This window comes from Tachyglossus aculeatus, chromosome 6, assembly GCF_015852505.1.
Source record: "Tachyglossus aculeatus isolate mTacAcu1 chromosome 6, mTacAcu1.pri, whole genome shotgun sequence".
NCBI classification, from domain to species: Eukaryota; Metazoa; Chordata; class Mammalia; order Monotremata; family Tachyglossidae; genus Tachyglossus; species Tachyglossus aculeatus.
Window position 1 is genome coordinate 29,403,726 of NC_052071.1, and position 16,311 is coordinate 29,420,036.

The following is a 16,311-nucleotide window of genomic DNA, read 5'->3' on the forward strand; positions in this document are numbered from 1 at the left end:
AAGCATATATACATATATACAGGTGCTGTGGGGAGGGGAGGGAGGTAAGATGGGGGGAATGGAGAGGGGGACGAGGGGGAGAGGAAGGAATGGGCTCAGTCTGGGAAGGCCTCCTGGAGGAGGTGAGCTCTCAGTAGGGCCTTGAAGGGAGGAAGAGAGCTAGCTTGGCGGATGGGCAGAGGGAGGGCATTCCAGGCCCGGGGGATGACGTGGGCCAGGGGTCGATGGCGGGACAGGCGAGAACGAGGTAACTGTTCTTAGACTGTAAACCCCATGTGGGATGGAGCACGTCTGACCCAATTACCCTGTATCTACCCCAGCACTTAGAACAGTGCTTGACAGGTACTAAGCGCTGAACAAATACCATTAAAAAAATTAAAGTGCACCTATTAACTACACGCCTGTCCACATTCCTTTTTCAACCAAATTTCAACTGACCCGGCCTCTGTCTTTTGACAGCTTGTGGCTTATCCAGCCCAGCACAGAAGGTACAAATACCCATGTTGGTTTACATAAGCATCTCCAGCCCCCAAAGGAAACAGGTGAATAGTGGTTGCGGCAGGACCAGCTGCCTACCTTCGTTGACCGCTTGCATTTCTCAAAAGTATAGCTTTTATTTGTAACCTTTACAGTCCAGATGGTCTTGGGCCGGTTCTCCCCATTTGTCCTGACCAGCTTGATGAGGTTCCGTGTCAGGCCAGTGGTGATCACTTCCTCCCGAAGAGAATACTGATTAAGGAGCAGCCCTTGCAAATTTTCGAACGTGGTGTCCACCCCCAACTTTCTAGGCCAACTCCCTCTATTCCTTTCCCACAGCTTTTCTGGACCCTTTTCACCAACCGTGAATGTGCCTCTTCCCTCCCCGGTCTCCCCCAGGCCGTCTCTCTTTGCTGCACCATGCTGGAACCTTGCTGCTGCCATCCTGTCCCCAGCCAACACAGCCTTCTTGAACAGAAAAACTCAAGGGGGAATCAGTGAAACATGTATTGAGCGCTTACTATGTGCAGAGCTCTATGCTAAGCATTTGGGAGCGTACAACAGAATTAGCAGAAACGTTCCTCGCCCATAACGAGTTTACAGTCCAGAGGGAGAGTGTTGAGGAGAAGGTCCAAAGCTCCTCCCCACCCCACTTCTCCTCTGGTGTCATTGCTCATACTCCCCCCACCCCGTCCTGGTCTGGTGGCCCTGGAAGAGGGGCAGTGCTAGGAGAGGAAGGAACTGGAAAATGGCCTCAGCAACAAGGTTGGTCAGTGTGGAGCTGTGGAAAATAAAAGGTGGCAAGAATAGATTTAGAATAGAGCGGGACGGGGGAGAGAGGGATGGGTTAGAGGCGTGGGGACCAAACGGGCATTGCTGGGGTTACATTCTTTGGAAGGGGTGAGCCTAGCTTTACAAAGTTCAGCGGGAAAGAGGTTGAATGCATAGTAGTGAGTGTATTTTGTAAGTGCTTACGATGCACAAAGCTCTGTATTGAGCATTGGGGAAAAAAATGCACTGGTGAGAATTAGCCATGGTCCCTAGTTCCCAGTCTAATATGTGACTTCAGGGTGTACTAGAGCAATAAAATTTGCTCCTCTGACAGCTTACATTCTAGGAGTTGGCTAAAATTATCCAAACACTATACCCACCTGAAGATTAAAAGGGCAATTGTGACTATCAGACTTTACAGAATAAAGAGAACAGAGATGTCAGCTGACCTCAGGAAAGCTTGCAGATGTCAGAATTACAGAAGAAAATAATGTTAAGCATTGTATCAGTTCTGTATCCTTACAGCACTTAATGTTCACTCCACCCTCAGCCCCATAGCACTTATGTACATATCTGTAATTTATTTATTTTAATGTCTGTCTCCTCCCTCTAGACTGTAAGGCCCTCATGGGCAGGGAAAGTTTCTTCCAACTGTGTTCACCCAAGAGCTTAGTGCAGTGTTCTACACACAGTATAAGCACTCAAAAACACCAGTAATTAAGGTGTGACAATTTATTCAGTCAATCAGAACAGTACCTGGCACCTAGTAAGTGCTTAAGAAATACCATTATTATTATTACTACAATATAACAGTGAACAGACACCTTCCCTGCCCACAACGAGCTTACAGTCTAGAGGGATGTAAATAAATCTCTGTTTATCTGGCCCATAGCAACACTGGGAATGCAGGAGACTGTGAGGAGAAAGCAGAATGCTGAAGCCATCTTTCCTTTTTATACAACCTTATTCATTTCCAAGGGTTTGAAGATGCTTCACACATAGAAAGTGAAATACGAATTTAACTGTTGGTTACCATTATATTGATGCTGAGACAACAAGTAGGTTAATTGAATATTCCAGACAAGGGAGGAGGCTAGTGGTTAAATCACTGCTGTGCTCCTTACTTTATTTTCCCAAAACCTTTACTTGCCCTCCCAGCACTTAGCATGCCCATCAAAGATAACATACTCCTCTCTCCTTTGTAATCTCTTGCTTAAGTGTAGGGCAGGCCTGCCATGACAGGTTCAGCCCTGGGCCCTACTGCCTGGCATTCTTTTGATATTTTATCCAAGCCATTCACTACTTCATCAGTGTGACCTCATTGAATACCCTGGATTCTCAAAGGCGAGTTCCTAGTCAGAGATCAGATCAAGCATCACTGAAAAACAGCCTCTCAGGGGGAGTGGGTTGTGATGGGGATGTAAAATAGCCTCCATGCTGGATGTAAATTGTAATAGTGCATTCAATTGAAACTGTTCAGAGGCTGAGTTCAAGCTGCCCAGACGTTCCCAGAGCACCACGGGAGAATTGGGTCAGTAGGAAACGCTGTGCAGTTAATACCAATGCCTCCTCCCACAGAAGGTCCCTGAATACTGCAGTCACCTCAGACCTTGCCATCCTCTCCTAACATCACCTATTTTTAAAGCTAGCCCTTTGTGTCTAGAAGAAGACCCTGATGTTCTCATGTTGTCGGGAATTTCAAAGGGAAAAAAGGACTAAATTCAAACCTTGGCTGAGAGCTTGGCCTCAGCTCCTGGGGAAATAGTGATGTCAGTCTTGGAGAATGCTATCTTCTCAGAGCATGAGCCTTCTTGCTCCCTTAACATCCCAAACATTGATAAACACTGCCCCTGGGCATGTCCCTTAACCTGATTGATTGGGGTAAGTACAATTGATTGATTCTCTGTGCCTCAGTTTCCTCATCTGTAAAATGGGAATTAAGGCCTACTTCCTCCTACTTAAACTGTGAGCCTCATGTGAACAGGACTGTGTCCAACCTGATTATCTCGTATTTATCCCAACGCTTAGTACAGTGCTTTGCAAACAGTAAGTGCGCAATAAATACAATTGAATGACTGAATTCAGTTCCTTTGTCCCAAATGATTTCGTTTTACACTATTTGCTAAACAAAGGCAGTGTGTGCTTCCGGCGCTCTGCTTATTTCTTTCCACTAGAGGGAGCACGTCCCCATCTGTCAAATTTCAAGATTAAAGTATTCTGTAGTTCTAAAAGTTTCTTTTCATTTCTTTTCCCTTCTCCTCTCCCCCAAAGCTGGCATATTTCCAGCACTAACAAGTTATTGCAAAGGACTCTGCTCCTGATTCCCTTTTCCAATTTGTCATCCCCTCCACCACCTGGCCGAAAAAAAAAAAATGTGGCCTCTGATATGTTTTTAGTACCGTCTGACTGTTGTAGTTGCCGTCTGTATCTCTGTTGGTGTGAATTGAGATCCTATTTTGGCATCTAAAAACCGTCTACTAGACTTTTTCCAAAGTTTAATCATCCTCGCCTTTTCCTTCCCCTGATAGTCCTGCCCTTACCCCCCCCCGCCCATCTCCATGTATTATTGTTTCCCCTCCAGCTCTCGTACCTTAGAAGCAAGTCTTATTACAGCTGCTGATGATGATATAGGTAAACAACCTTTAATTGTAAGTCTTGAAATTAGGTTTGTGGTTTTTCAGGGAAAGAAGATATTTCTAGAAAGGGTGGGTTAAGGTGTTTATTATTATCGTTATTATTCTAAGTGCTTACAATGTGACAAGCACTGTTCTATGGACTGGGGTAGTTTTGAGATAATCAGGTCACACATGGTCCCACATGGGGCTCAAGGGCTAACTAGGTGGGAGAACAGGTATGGAATCCTCACTTTGCAGATGGGAAACTGAGGCCCAGAAAAGTTAAATGACTTGTCAGCAGGCAAGTGGTGGAGGCAAGATTAGAAACTGGGTCCTCTGACTTCCAAGCCTGTGCCCTTTTCTACTGGGCCATGCTGCTTCCTCATCTGCTTGGAACCCTCAAGTGTTGTGATGTGTTGAGAAAAGGGCCTGCTGGGTTATTTGTGTTGGAAGGGGGAAAAGAGTAGGGGCTTTGGGAATACTTTGAGAGTAAGGGAAGCTTAATTGAGATTTGGAAGAAGGAAATCATCAAAATTACCTAGAAAAATTGGAGGACCTATTAGAATCTGATTGGCAGGGATCCTTCTCAGCAGAGGATGCTAAGGGGTCTCACTTGATGGAGATAGCATCTAATGCTAAGGAAAATCTTTCTGGCCCAAATTTGCACCTCTTCCTTCTCCTGAAATTAAATTTCAAGTTAGAGTTGAGTATGCAGTCAGCCTCTTGTCAGCCATTCACATCAAGGCTGCTGTGGCTCCTGTGGAAAACTGGCCCTGTTATATAAAATGGGTTATCACATGCCAGCTTCCCATTACTGGTGATTCAGAATTTAGTTTCTCTGCTGATTCCTTGGCCATTGAATTTCCTTAAGAGGACTCCCATCTGTTCCCTCCCACACACCAAAGGTGTCAGAATGGACAGTATTCTTGGTGAAGAAGACCCGAAGTTCGTTCCTGGATTAAGCCAGGGTAGCAGGACAGATCGCTAGTATGTCTCAGTCGTACCCAAATACATTAAGCCCGGCCTGGAACAGAGTTCTCCTTGGCAAAGCTCATGTATTTACTACTGGAGCCTTCTGAGATTCCCTCCCAGGAAAGATACCACATTTCAAATTTTCTTCCCATCTGCCCATGTTTGGTGGGTCTTGATCCTCAGTAACCAGAGCAGTGAGCACATAATTAAACTAGAAGATCCAGTCTCAGGGCTTCTTTTTCCACTGGGAAAGTCTGCAGCTGCCCAGGCCACATGCCACCTCCCCCAGTCTTCCCTCTGCCATGCACCTGTCTATGTATGTGTATGTGGGGTGGCTCTGGGGTGAACTTTGACCTGGAATGCCTCATCTATCCCCTTCTAGACTGTGAGCCCGTTGTTGGGTAGGGACCGTCTCTATCTGTTGCTGACTTGTACTTCCCAAGCGCTTAGTACAGTGTTCTGCACACAGTAAGCACTCAATAAATATGATCCAATGAATGAATGAAAGAATCTATCTCCTCCTCTCTCTCCTCCTCCCTCCCCCTCCTCCCCATCACTTTCCTCCCATTTTCCCTTCCTAAGGTCTGCCAGAGGATTAAACTGGCTGTACACAGTTCCACTCTCAGGTGCCTTACTGTACTGTGAGCTAGACTGTAAGCTCATTGTGGGCAGGGAATCTGTCTGTTTATTATTATATTGTACTCCCCCAAGTGCTTAGTACAGTGCAGTACAGTAAGTGCTCAGTAAATGTGATTGACTATGATTGACTACTAAAAAGGAGGAACTTCACATTGGGCTTTTCCTCCACCAATCTAAAGCCAGGGGCAAGCAGCAAGCAAGCGAAGGAGGTGGAAGGTGTGGAGGAAGGGGTACTTGCTCTGAGGGGATCAGTGTAGGATTTTTAGTTGCCTACTCAACTTGGAAAGGTGTCTCAGAAATGGTGGGATTAAAGATAGATTTGGAATCCATTGTATGCCACTGAAACCTAAGGGAGAGGTGTGGGCAGATGAAAGGTTTAGTTTCTGATGGCTCAGCAAGGCAGTTGGAATTTTATCATATATGTGGAAAGGTCCCTATTAAGTTAATGGGGAATATACATTTGGCGTACCAATACTCAGGCCATGATCTTGGCAGGTGATAAGCAGCCACATGTAAAAGGACTATTATTTGTGCGAGCTTTGACTGCTGTGACTTGCATGGTAGATTATTTATTTTGTGTGTTACATCACACAGCATGTGGGCCACTTTAATGAAAGGCTTTCTGAGTCACAGCCGCTAAAAGGAAACAGACTTTCATTGCTGGATTCTCAGTTAGACAGCCAAGGCCCCAGTTAGTGGTGGCCTAATCCAGGCTTCCAGTCACAGCGTCTGACGGGGCAAAAGAAGGGCCTTGTTGCAAATGAGCACCAGTTCCTTTAATGGTATAATACGGAAACACTTACTGGTCCTTGGCCTCCGCAAAAGCCATTGTGCGTTTCTCTAGGGAGCGTGTTGTGCCTTATGAAGCCTTTAGCAGTTGGCAGGAGTTGGGTAGAAACTGTGTCCTCAGGGGTGCGCGGGGACAGTGGAGGAGGAGATGGGTGCTTGTCAGTTGATCTTCCGCATGTTTCTAGGGTCAGGCAACACAAGCCCTCTGCACAGTAACCTCTTACCCACCCAAACCAGTCACCCTCAATACCAGATATTAGTCCTTTAGGGGGATCACCATCCCTATGAGGTTTGAGGGAACTGTCTTCAGAAAGAAGGGCCTACCTAAAGCACTGAGCGGGCAGCCTTGGACATAGGCATGATTGTTATGTTAGTGAGCAGCCACCTGAGAAGTAGGCCTAGTAGAAAGAGCACTGGCCTAAGAGTAAGGCGACCTAGGTTCTAATCCCAGCTCTACCAATTGTTTGCTGTGTGACTTTGAACTTCACTTCACTTCTTGACTGTAATTAGGGATTAGATACTGTTCCTCCTCCTACTTAGACTGTGAACCCCATGTGGAGCCAGGACTGTGTCTGACCTGATTAACTTGTATGTACCCCAGTGTTCAGAACAGCGCTTGACACAAAGTAAGCACTTAATAAACATCATGATCGTCTATCAGAGAGGAAACCCTCAAAACCAGTCCGACCTCAGGGGGACTCCCAGAGGTGGAACAGTCTCACATCACTGGTTTCTCCTAATTCATTCATTCATTCAATCATATTTATTGAGCGCTTACTGTGTGCAGAGCACTGTACTAAATGCTTGGGAACTGCAAGTCGGCAACATAGAGAGATGGTCCCTACCCAAGAATGGGCTCACAGTATAGAAGGGGGAGACAGACAACAAAACAAAACATGTAGACAGGTGTCAAAATCATTGGAACAATTCAAGTAGAACCACAGTGAGTTGCTGTGTTTAGGGACTTCAAAACCCAGCCTCTAGAAGAGAAGAGAGGCCAGTTTCTTCTACCTGCTGGAAGGAATAGTTCTACTGCTTCTGTCTTTTCGTAGATGTAATATTCACGTGACAAAATGATAGAGGGGAAGAATTTTATTTTACCTTGCCATATACACTGCGCCCCGAGAGCATGGGACTGTTCAAAGTTGTGCAGAGAGATAGGCCTGACATTTCTTCATAGGCTTCTTGATGCTCTGACACATCAGAGGTCCAACACTAGAAAGTTTCACTCTTCTAGAATGTACGCTCCTTGTGTCTGCCAACTCCATTATATTATACTCTCCCAAGGACTTCTTATAGTGCTGTGCACACAGTAAGCACTCAATAAATATGACTTAGTGATTGATTTCAGTGACTGGGGGATCTTGACTGAGAGCCATCTCATCAGTCCTCAACAGGTCTTGAAATGAGCAGTGAAATTAAGAAATGACCCACAGTCTTGGGAGCCTAAAAGAAATCGGTGGAGGCCTAACAGATGTCAAACTGAGGCCAGCGGAACTTTCTCCTTTATTTTTATTTAGTTTTTAGGAGACGCTTTGTAAGAGGAGGAAATCTCCAAGTCCTTAGTGTGGGCAGATATTTGTGCTTTTTAGCCTAATGAAGGAGCCTTGAAAGGGAAAGGATGATATGGGTGAATGTGAGTTGAGCCCATGCAAATGTTGTACTTCCTTCAGAATTTTCAAGGGCCAAATGCTATTTGAAATAATGATAATAATTGTGGTGTAGTTCAGAGTGAAGTGTTTGGGAATTAAGATGCATTAAAGGTCCATTTGAAGTGACCTACGTTGAGATGACTGATTTCCTGACTTTGGCTGTTAGACCCAAGAAAGCATGTAGAGTTGGGGCTAGTGCTGATCTACTTTATCTCAGCTCTTAAAACAGGGCATGGGCTCCAATTCCAGGCCACCTTCACTGTACCATGACCTGCAGGGTTCTACTGCAGACTGGGATGAACAGACCAACGTAGTTACAGATAAGGTCTCTCACTATCAATCAGTGGCATTTATTGAGCTCTTACTGTGGGCAGGGCACTGTACTAAGTGCTTGGGAAACTTCATTAAAATAGAGTTGGTAGACACATTTCCTGCCCACAGAGAGCTTAGAGCTACAGGGGGAGACAAATAAAAATGAATGACAAACAGTGGAGATAGTAGAGTGTAAGGATAGGTACATAAATATTCTGGTGCTGGGGGTATCAAGGTTCTTATGGGGTACCCAGCCAAGTGAATAGATGATGCAGAGGGGAGGGTGGATAGGGGAAATGTTGGCTTAGTCAGGGAAGGCCTCTTGGAGGAGATGTGATTTTAAAAGGGTTTTGAAAATGGTGAGGGTGGTAGACTGTCAAGTTGGGGGAGGAAGTTCCAGCCCAGCGAGAGCATGTGGGCAAGAGGTCAGCAGCGAGATAGATGAGATTGAACAGAGAGTAGGTTGGCATTAGAGGAGTGAAGTGTGCCGATTGGGTTATCACAGTTAATTAATGAGATAAGGTAGGAGCAAGAAAGCTGATTGAGTGTCTTAAAGCCGATGGAAGGAGTTGGTTCGTTTTAGAAGTGGATGGGCAACCATTGGAGGTTTTTGAGGAGTGGGAAGATAGAGACTGAACAGTTTTTCAGAAAAATGATCTGGGCAGCAGAGTGAAGTATGGACTGGAGAAGGAAAAGGCAGGGAAGTCAGTGAGGAGGTTGATACAGTGATCCATCTGTGCCTTTCATTGTCAGAAGCCTTTCCTGATTAACGTCGCAGTTTCTCACCCTCTTTTCCTGCCTTTCCACCTTGCCTATGCATTTGGGTCTGTATCCCCTAAGCATTCTGATACTCACCCTACCCCCACATATCCTTATACTCTTCTACTTTCCCTATCTGTAATTTATTTTAGCATCTTTCTCCCCCAATAGATGCTAAGCTCCCTGAAGTCAGGGGTTACGTCTGCCAACTCTAATGTGTGGCATTCTCTCAAGTAGTACAGTGCTCTGCAGACGGTAAGCACTCAAATGCCCTGAGTTGATTCACACAACATTTTCAAAGAGAACTGATACTTTTTCTACTAGAGTTTTCTCTCCAGAACCAATTTCTGGGACGAGTGAATCAGGAGGAAGCTTAGAGCATAGAGAATTAGTAGTAGTGGAGCAGGTCCAGCCTCTGCCCCTAGGGTTGGACAGGAGTTCCACAAGTGATCTGAGAGGTAAAGGAGACTGGGGAGCTTCCCCAACTCAAGTTCTTCACCTGATTTTTCATGGTTGAAAAATTAATTTATGGTACATCTCTCTGGTGTTTCCATTTGTAAAGGCTTTGCTGTTGTTTGTCACAGGTACTTCTCCCAACATGGAAGTTCTACATGGAATGCCCCCCAGTGCCTCAAGATGTCTAAAACTGAACTCCTCATCTTCCCTCCCACATCCTTTCCTCCACCTATCTTTCCCTGCACAGTTAAAAATACCACCATCTTTCTCATCTAAGAAGCCTACAACTTTGGCATTATCCTTGACCCCACCTTCTCTTTCAACTCCCCCATTCAGTCAGTGACTAAATCTGTTGTTTTTTGCCCCTCAGCATTTTCAGGATCGAGCTCTTCCACTCCATCCAGTCATTGACTGCCTCACAGGTCTCCCTGCCCCTATTGTCTCCCCTTTCCAGGCCGTACTTCACTCTGCTACCTGAATTATTTTCCTAAAATGTTGATAGTAAGCGCTTAACAAATGCCATTATTACTATTATTATTATCTGCACATATCTCCTTTCTCCTCAAAAATACCTTCAATGGTTACTCATTTTTCTCTTTCACCAAGCAAAAACTCATGATCATTGGCATTAAGGCACACAATCGTCTCTCTCCTTCCTACTTTTCCACAGTTTCCTCCCTCTTCACCCCAGCTCACACTCTTCATTCCTCTCAAACTAACCTGCTCATTCTCAGCTCTCCTGTCTATGACCCCTTGCTCAGGTTCTTCTTCTTTCTCCCTTCCCACCACATTGATTCCACCAGACCACAGTTTTCCCCATCTTCAAAGTCCTTCTGGAATCACTTCTCCTCCAGGTCTTCCCAGATTAATTTCTCCTCTCATGTGATTTACACCCCTCTCCCAACTACTGTCTCAGCATTTGTGCCAACTAAGCACCTGCAGCATTTTTGTAAATGCTCTATTGAGCATTCACTCACATATCCATTTTGCTCCTTTCTCTTATTTGTAAATGATTTTAATGCCTGCTTCCCCTGCCAGATTGTAAGCTTCTGGAGGGCAAGGATCATGTATCCAGGTGATTGCCCTCTCCCAAGTGTCTAGTATAGCAAGTGAGTCTGCGCTCAGCAAATACTATTGATCGATTGGGATTCAGTCAGTGACTTGCTGTTGCTGTGTTCCAGCCGTGGTCAGTGCCCTGGAAGGGAAGGACTGCAGAGAATCAATCAGACTCATCTCGGAAAGCTCCAGTCTGTCTGATGAACAGCTCAGTGTCCTGATTTCGGGCATGTACACCCTTCTCAAAGAAGCACTCCGACTCCCAACATCAACCCTTAAGCAAGAAGTAAGTACCTTGGGGATATGATCTTCCCTCCACTCCTTTTCTTAGAGTGAAGCCTTGTTTCCCAGAGGAATAGAGTAGGAGAGGAAGGTGACCTCACTTCGAAAAGTTGTTCCAGCAAAAACCAGTCAGCTGAAATGTATTTTTGATCATTGTTCAATTTTATTTCACCTCATTCCCATTTTGGAAGCTATGCACCAACTGCCTTGATTATCTTTCCTTTCCAAGCATAGCTCTCCCAACTTATTTTCCCCTGACCATAAAAATCTTCTTTACTTCCTACATCTTTGGATATAAGTGATTAGCTGAGTTAAATTTTCATAAAATCTTTTAGTAATTGTGTTTGGTTTACACTTGGGGAAACAGCTCAGATTGATATTGTGCTCTCCTTCCAAGGAGGTTACAGTATTTCATATCTGTTCCATCATTTTTCCTCACTACATCCCTAAAAGACTTCCTTAGGGGCAGATATAATTATCCCCATTTTCAAGTGGGCCAGTTGAGGCCCATGGAGAATGGAGGACTTGCCTTGTATCTCACAGATTGTCCGTGATGGAAATCTGATTATACTGTACCAGGGTGAATTCCTCCATGAATTTTGCTTCATTTTTATTCCCCGCCCTGACTTGCTTCAGGCTTGGTCCAGGGTAACTTTTACCCAAACAAAAGGTAGAGAGTAATTACCAAGTAGGCTTGGTTTTTAAAAAGAAACTAGTGGCATTGGTGTTTGTCCTATAATGTGAAAAACTGTCATCTTCCTTTTCTCCATAGGTTTTTAAGGAAGACCTCAGAGATCTAAGGTATTGTCATTTTTCCTTCTAATTTTGTTTTAATGAAATCTTTATCTTGAGCATTCTCAGGACATCGTGAAACATATTCAAACCTCTTTAAAAACTTACGTTCTTAACTGTGTACCTCTGTACAGAATTATATTTTCCTTAAAGCCTGACTAGGCAACAAATCAACTTTTTTTGCCCTTTTTCCACAGTCATTCTGTAGTTCTCAGTAGAGGCTTATAGTCATTGGATTTAAATGTACTAAAACAAGATCACTGAGAACTTGTGCTACCAGAAAGCTACCCAAAATTCTCACCTCCCTTCCTGAAAGAACAGTCTGACCAGGCCATCCCTTTTATTCTTAGTTGTTCTTTGCCATCTTTACGTCTGAGTTGCCTGAGCAGAGGGGTGTCATAGGGTGGTCCCAATCAGGGGTAACTTGAAAACACTGCTTTTGTAATGAGGGCATCTGAAGCCAGAAGAGATAATCAGGCATTGTGTAAGATATGATTTGGCCCCAAGCTGAGACTGCCCATTTGGAGCTTTTGGAACTGTCCCAACTTAATGCCAGCCTAGGGTTGATTCACTATGGTGTGCCACGTCCTGAATGTCTGTTTTGGTAACAGGGTATCAGAATCTCAATCATCTGGGCTGACCACTGTGAGGGGGTTTGTGGGATTTTGTTGTTGTACTTTCCTTTTTTTTTTTACAAAGACAGATGACTTAACCGGTATGAAATTCAGCTGCATTGTTGCTGTGTATTTGCCTTTGCTAACTAGCTAGCGAAGCACAACATTTGTTTAGGGTGACTTAATCAGAATCCACATGGGTCAGTTCATAGAGATGTCTTGGTGTGGAAATTGTCTTTTTTTTTTAAGCCCTCAGACAGGAACTTTCTGACTGGCTGCTGAGGTGAGGGAGGTTGGGGGGAAGGGACAGACCTAAACCTACATGTAGTGGTGGTGGATGCATGTTTTATGTTGTGTTCTTGTGTATGGGCCATTAATTTGCAAGGGAACAGGCACACTTAATTCACCAGGTCTTTCCCTGCAGGATGGCCTTTTGTGCTCACAGCTACTCTTGGAAACTACAAAGGCTGACTGATGGGGGAGCACATGTAACAGCAATCAGAAGCAGAGTCCTAGGGCTAAAAGAAGATAATTTCAAGGTCATTTGGTTCTGTCCCCTGCCTCTGGGCAAGAGACTAGATATAAGCTACTTGTGACAAATGGTCGGTTTTTTTTCTAAAGCTCTCTAAGTCCCAGCTCCTCATGTAGCAACCCCCTTTCTTCATCCCAGCCCCAACCATAAAACCATATTACAAATTTCATATTTGGGAATTTACTGAAGTTATCTATGCCATAGCCCTTTGACTTAGGTTCTGCTTAAGGGAATCTCCCTTCATCACTATTCATGTGGATGAAAATGTTTTCCCCCTTATCCTCCATAGCTTTCATTCTTTTGCTTTATATTGCTGTTTTTAAAATCACCAAATGTCCCAATCAGTACTTGCTTCCTCCCCTGGGAATAAGAAGGGGTTTTGCTGATGATATACAATAGTCCTAGGGTTTCTGGTCCTGTTGTTCGGAAAGTTGGATCGGTGTGCTATTGTTGATTGATCTGCGCTCTTAATCACAGATCAGCTCTCTATGTCTTCCAGCTACCCGTATGTCAGTGACTCACCAAAATGTGGGCTCTGATCTCACACTCTCCAAGTGATTCTAGTGGGGGAGAAGGTGTTCTTGCTGCCTTAAATAATGTCCACTGCCCAGACAAAGAGGGCCAAGCCACAGGAGAGGGCGGGGAGAAGATGGACAGAAGAAAGGAGAAGCAGAGGTTTTCTTGATTGTTGTTTTCAGTAGATGGAACTGGGACAGGATACCTCCAACAATCTTCTCCCTTTCTGAACTTAGGTTAAATGAGTTTCCCTGGAGAAGCTCCAGGCCCCTGAAGGCCTGTAATTGTGAGAGGAGGAGGGAGAAGGGGGATGACACTTTATCCAGAACTTGGAAACAACATGACCTAGTGGAGCGAGCACTGGCATAGGAGTCACAGGACCTGAATTCTAATTCCATCTCTGCCACTTACCTGCTCTGTGACCTTGGGCAAGTCACTTAACTTCTCTGAGCCTCAGTTCCCTCATCTGCAAAATGGGGATTCAATATCTGTTCTCCCTCCCTCTTAGTGAGCTCCTTGTGGGCCCTAATTATCTTATATCTACCTCAGTGCTTAGTGCAGTGCTTGACACATAGTAAGCACCTCACAAATATCACAATTATTGTCATTGTCAGTCAGTCAATCATATTTGAGTGCTTACTGTGTGCAGAGCACTGTACTCAGCGCTTGAGAGTACATTATAACAATAAACAGACATTCCCTGCCCACAGTGAGCTTACAGTCCATTATTATTATTATAACAATAATAATAAACCACCTAGCTTGAAAAAAACCCTTCACCATCTCCATCCTCTACCTATCAAAACAATGAACTTTTTTTAAAAAAGATGTCATTTGTTAAATGCGTACTGTGTACCAGTCAGTGCATTAAGAACTGAAGTAGATAGAAGCTAATCTGGTTGGGCACTGTCCACATCCCCAACATGGGGCTCACAGTCTTAATCCCCATTGTACAGATAAGGTAACTGAGGCACGGTGAAGTTAAGTGACTTGCCCAAGGTGACACAGCAGACAAGTGGCAGAGCTGGGAATATAACCCAGGTCCTTCTGATTCCCAGGCCCATGCTCTCTGCATATTAGGCAGACCACAGCTCTCCTCATAGTCAAAGCCCTCCAAAAATTCCACCTACTCCAACAAGCTTTCTCCGGTTGATTTCCCAGCAGCCTTCTCTGCCCTCATGTGAATACTTGTATTCAGTTATTCCTTTTGACCACTCAAGTTGTCCTTGTGAGCAAGGGTCATGTCGCTTCATTTTGTCTTTCCCAAGCACTCAGTATGGTGCGTTGCAACAAGTAAGTGTTCAATAAGTTCTGTGGCAACTTGTTCTACTTCAAGTTCTGACAGATTGCAGGGACCGCCCTCAGGTTCCTTCTCAGTGCTGTATTTGTTGATGAGCTTCACAGGAGACTATAAGCTGTTGTGTTGATGACTCCAATGTGTGTTTTTATGTGTTTAAGGGTACCTCAGGAGTTCATTGTGGATTTTGTGAGTGTGGTCTTCGGGAACAGGTGAGTGCTTTTTACGTGCTTAAAAAAGCAGGTGACAAAGGAGGGCCCCTCCAGCCTCGGAAGGGCTCTTGGGAGATTTCTAGAGATCCACTGTGGCTCCAAGTCTCCATTATGGGTCCCACTGCATGAATGATTTCTCGGGGCTGGGCCTCCTGATGCTTTGAACCCTGGGGATGTTGTCTCCAAAGGAGACTGATGGAGAGGCTGGACAAGTTTGTTCTTTCCTCCCAGTGTGTTTAGGCTTGCTGTGGATGAGAGTAAGAGCAGCTCAGGGGCAGTGGTGGGAGGGAGGGTAGAGGATCGTGGTGGCATGCTTAATTTAGGAATAGAGGGAGCTTCTGTGACTCTGTGTTTTTGTGTGTCTGTGCCTATATGTCCTTTTCCCAATACCTCCCTCTCCATCTTGGCCAATCCCTTAGTAATGAAGTTTTAGATTGCCCCCATCTGGGGGCAAACATGTTTTATATGCATAATACAGATGGTTAAACTGAATCTGAGGAAGACTTGCCTAAGGGAGCAAGTCTCAGCATCTCAGTGCAGCTGCCCCTAGCTTTGCAATATCCTAACTCAGAGCCGGACTAGAGACTAAGCTTGGAGAGCAGCATGACCTAGTGGAAAGAGGTCGTGTGGTTTAGGAGTCAGAGTGTCTGTCTTAATCCCAGCTCTGCCATCTACCGGCTGTGTGACTTGGGCAAGTCAGTTAGCTTCTCTGTGCCTCAATTACCTCATCTGTAAAATGGGGATTAAGACTGTGAGCCCCATGTGGGACAGGGACTAAGTCCATCCTAATCATCTTGTATCTGCCCCAGTGCTCAATACAGCACTCATAGTAAGTGGTTAACAGACACCTGTTTTGGGTTTTTTTTGTTCTTGTGCCTGCTGGCTCTGGCTAATCTGGCTCTTGAATGGTAATGGTCATTTGCAGTGGATTGGCCTTGTCCTGCTTTCTGCCACCTGCAATGGATGTGTGTGGCTGTTTTCAGAGGAGGTCTCTTAACACCGAGAGGCCTCCCCCGCAGTTGCTCTCCCTAAAGAAATCTCTGTCTCAGAAATCCCTGAAGCTCAGCCTGGCTCTGTGAATGGCCAGTGCCTGCTGCCCCCTCCTTGCTTCTCCTTCGAACAGAACAGCGCCGTCACTGAATCAGACCAGCGGTCCACCCAGCCCGGAATTCTGTCTCCGACAGTGGCTCAGAGGAACAGTGTGATGATTTCTTTGCTTGTCATCCAACCATTCATTGTAAAGTTTGGGGATATACCATCTAACCTCCCTAAATTTTCGCTCAGTGCCCCTAACATTCCCATCAGTAATACAATTTGGACCTCTCTGCCATGGGCTTCTCCTCAAAGCAAGAACCTGCTGGCCAGCTCACCTGTGGAGTGCCCTTGGCTTTTTTCTTTCCTTTCTTGGCTAAGTGCCGTAACCCACAAGCAGCATTCTGGATTGCAGCACTTTGCTTATTTAGGTGAGGTAAGAGGCCTGGGGTAGTGGTGACTCCCGCAAGTGTTACAGCAGGCAAATAACCGTATAATCTGGTGATGTAACCTGTCCTCATCATCAGTGTCATCAG

The 16,311-nt window shown here is 45.1% G+C and overlaps 1 protein-coding gene across 1 annotated transcript in view; it reads left to right on the forward strand.

Annotated features, from left to right (window-relative positions):
• The window catches only part of LOC119929537 (COMM domain-containing protein 5-like), a 43,125-nt gene that overhangs the window by 8,912 nt on the left and 17,902 nt on the right, over positions 1-16,311 (forward strand). The window contains exons 2-4 of the mRNA XM_038747710.1: positions 10,624-10,784; positions 11,553-11,581; positions 14,693-14,743. Coding sequence (XP_038603638.1) covers positions 10,624-10,784; positions 11,553-11,581; positions 14,693-14,743 — 241 coding nt within the window. The remainder of the gene's footprint in view (positions 1-10,623; positions 10,785-11,552; positions 11,582-14,692; positions 14,744-16,311) is intronic.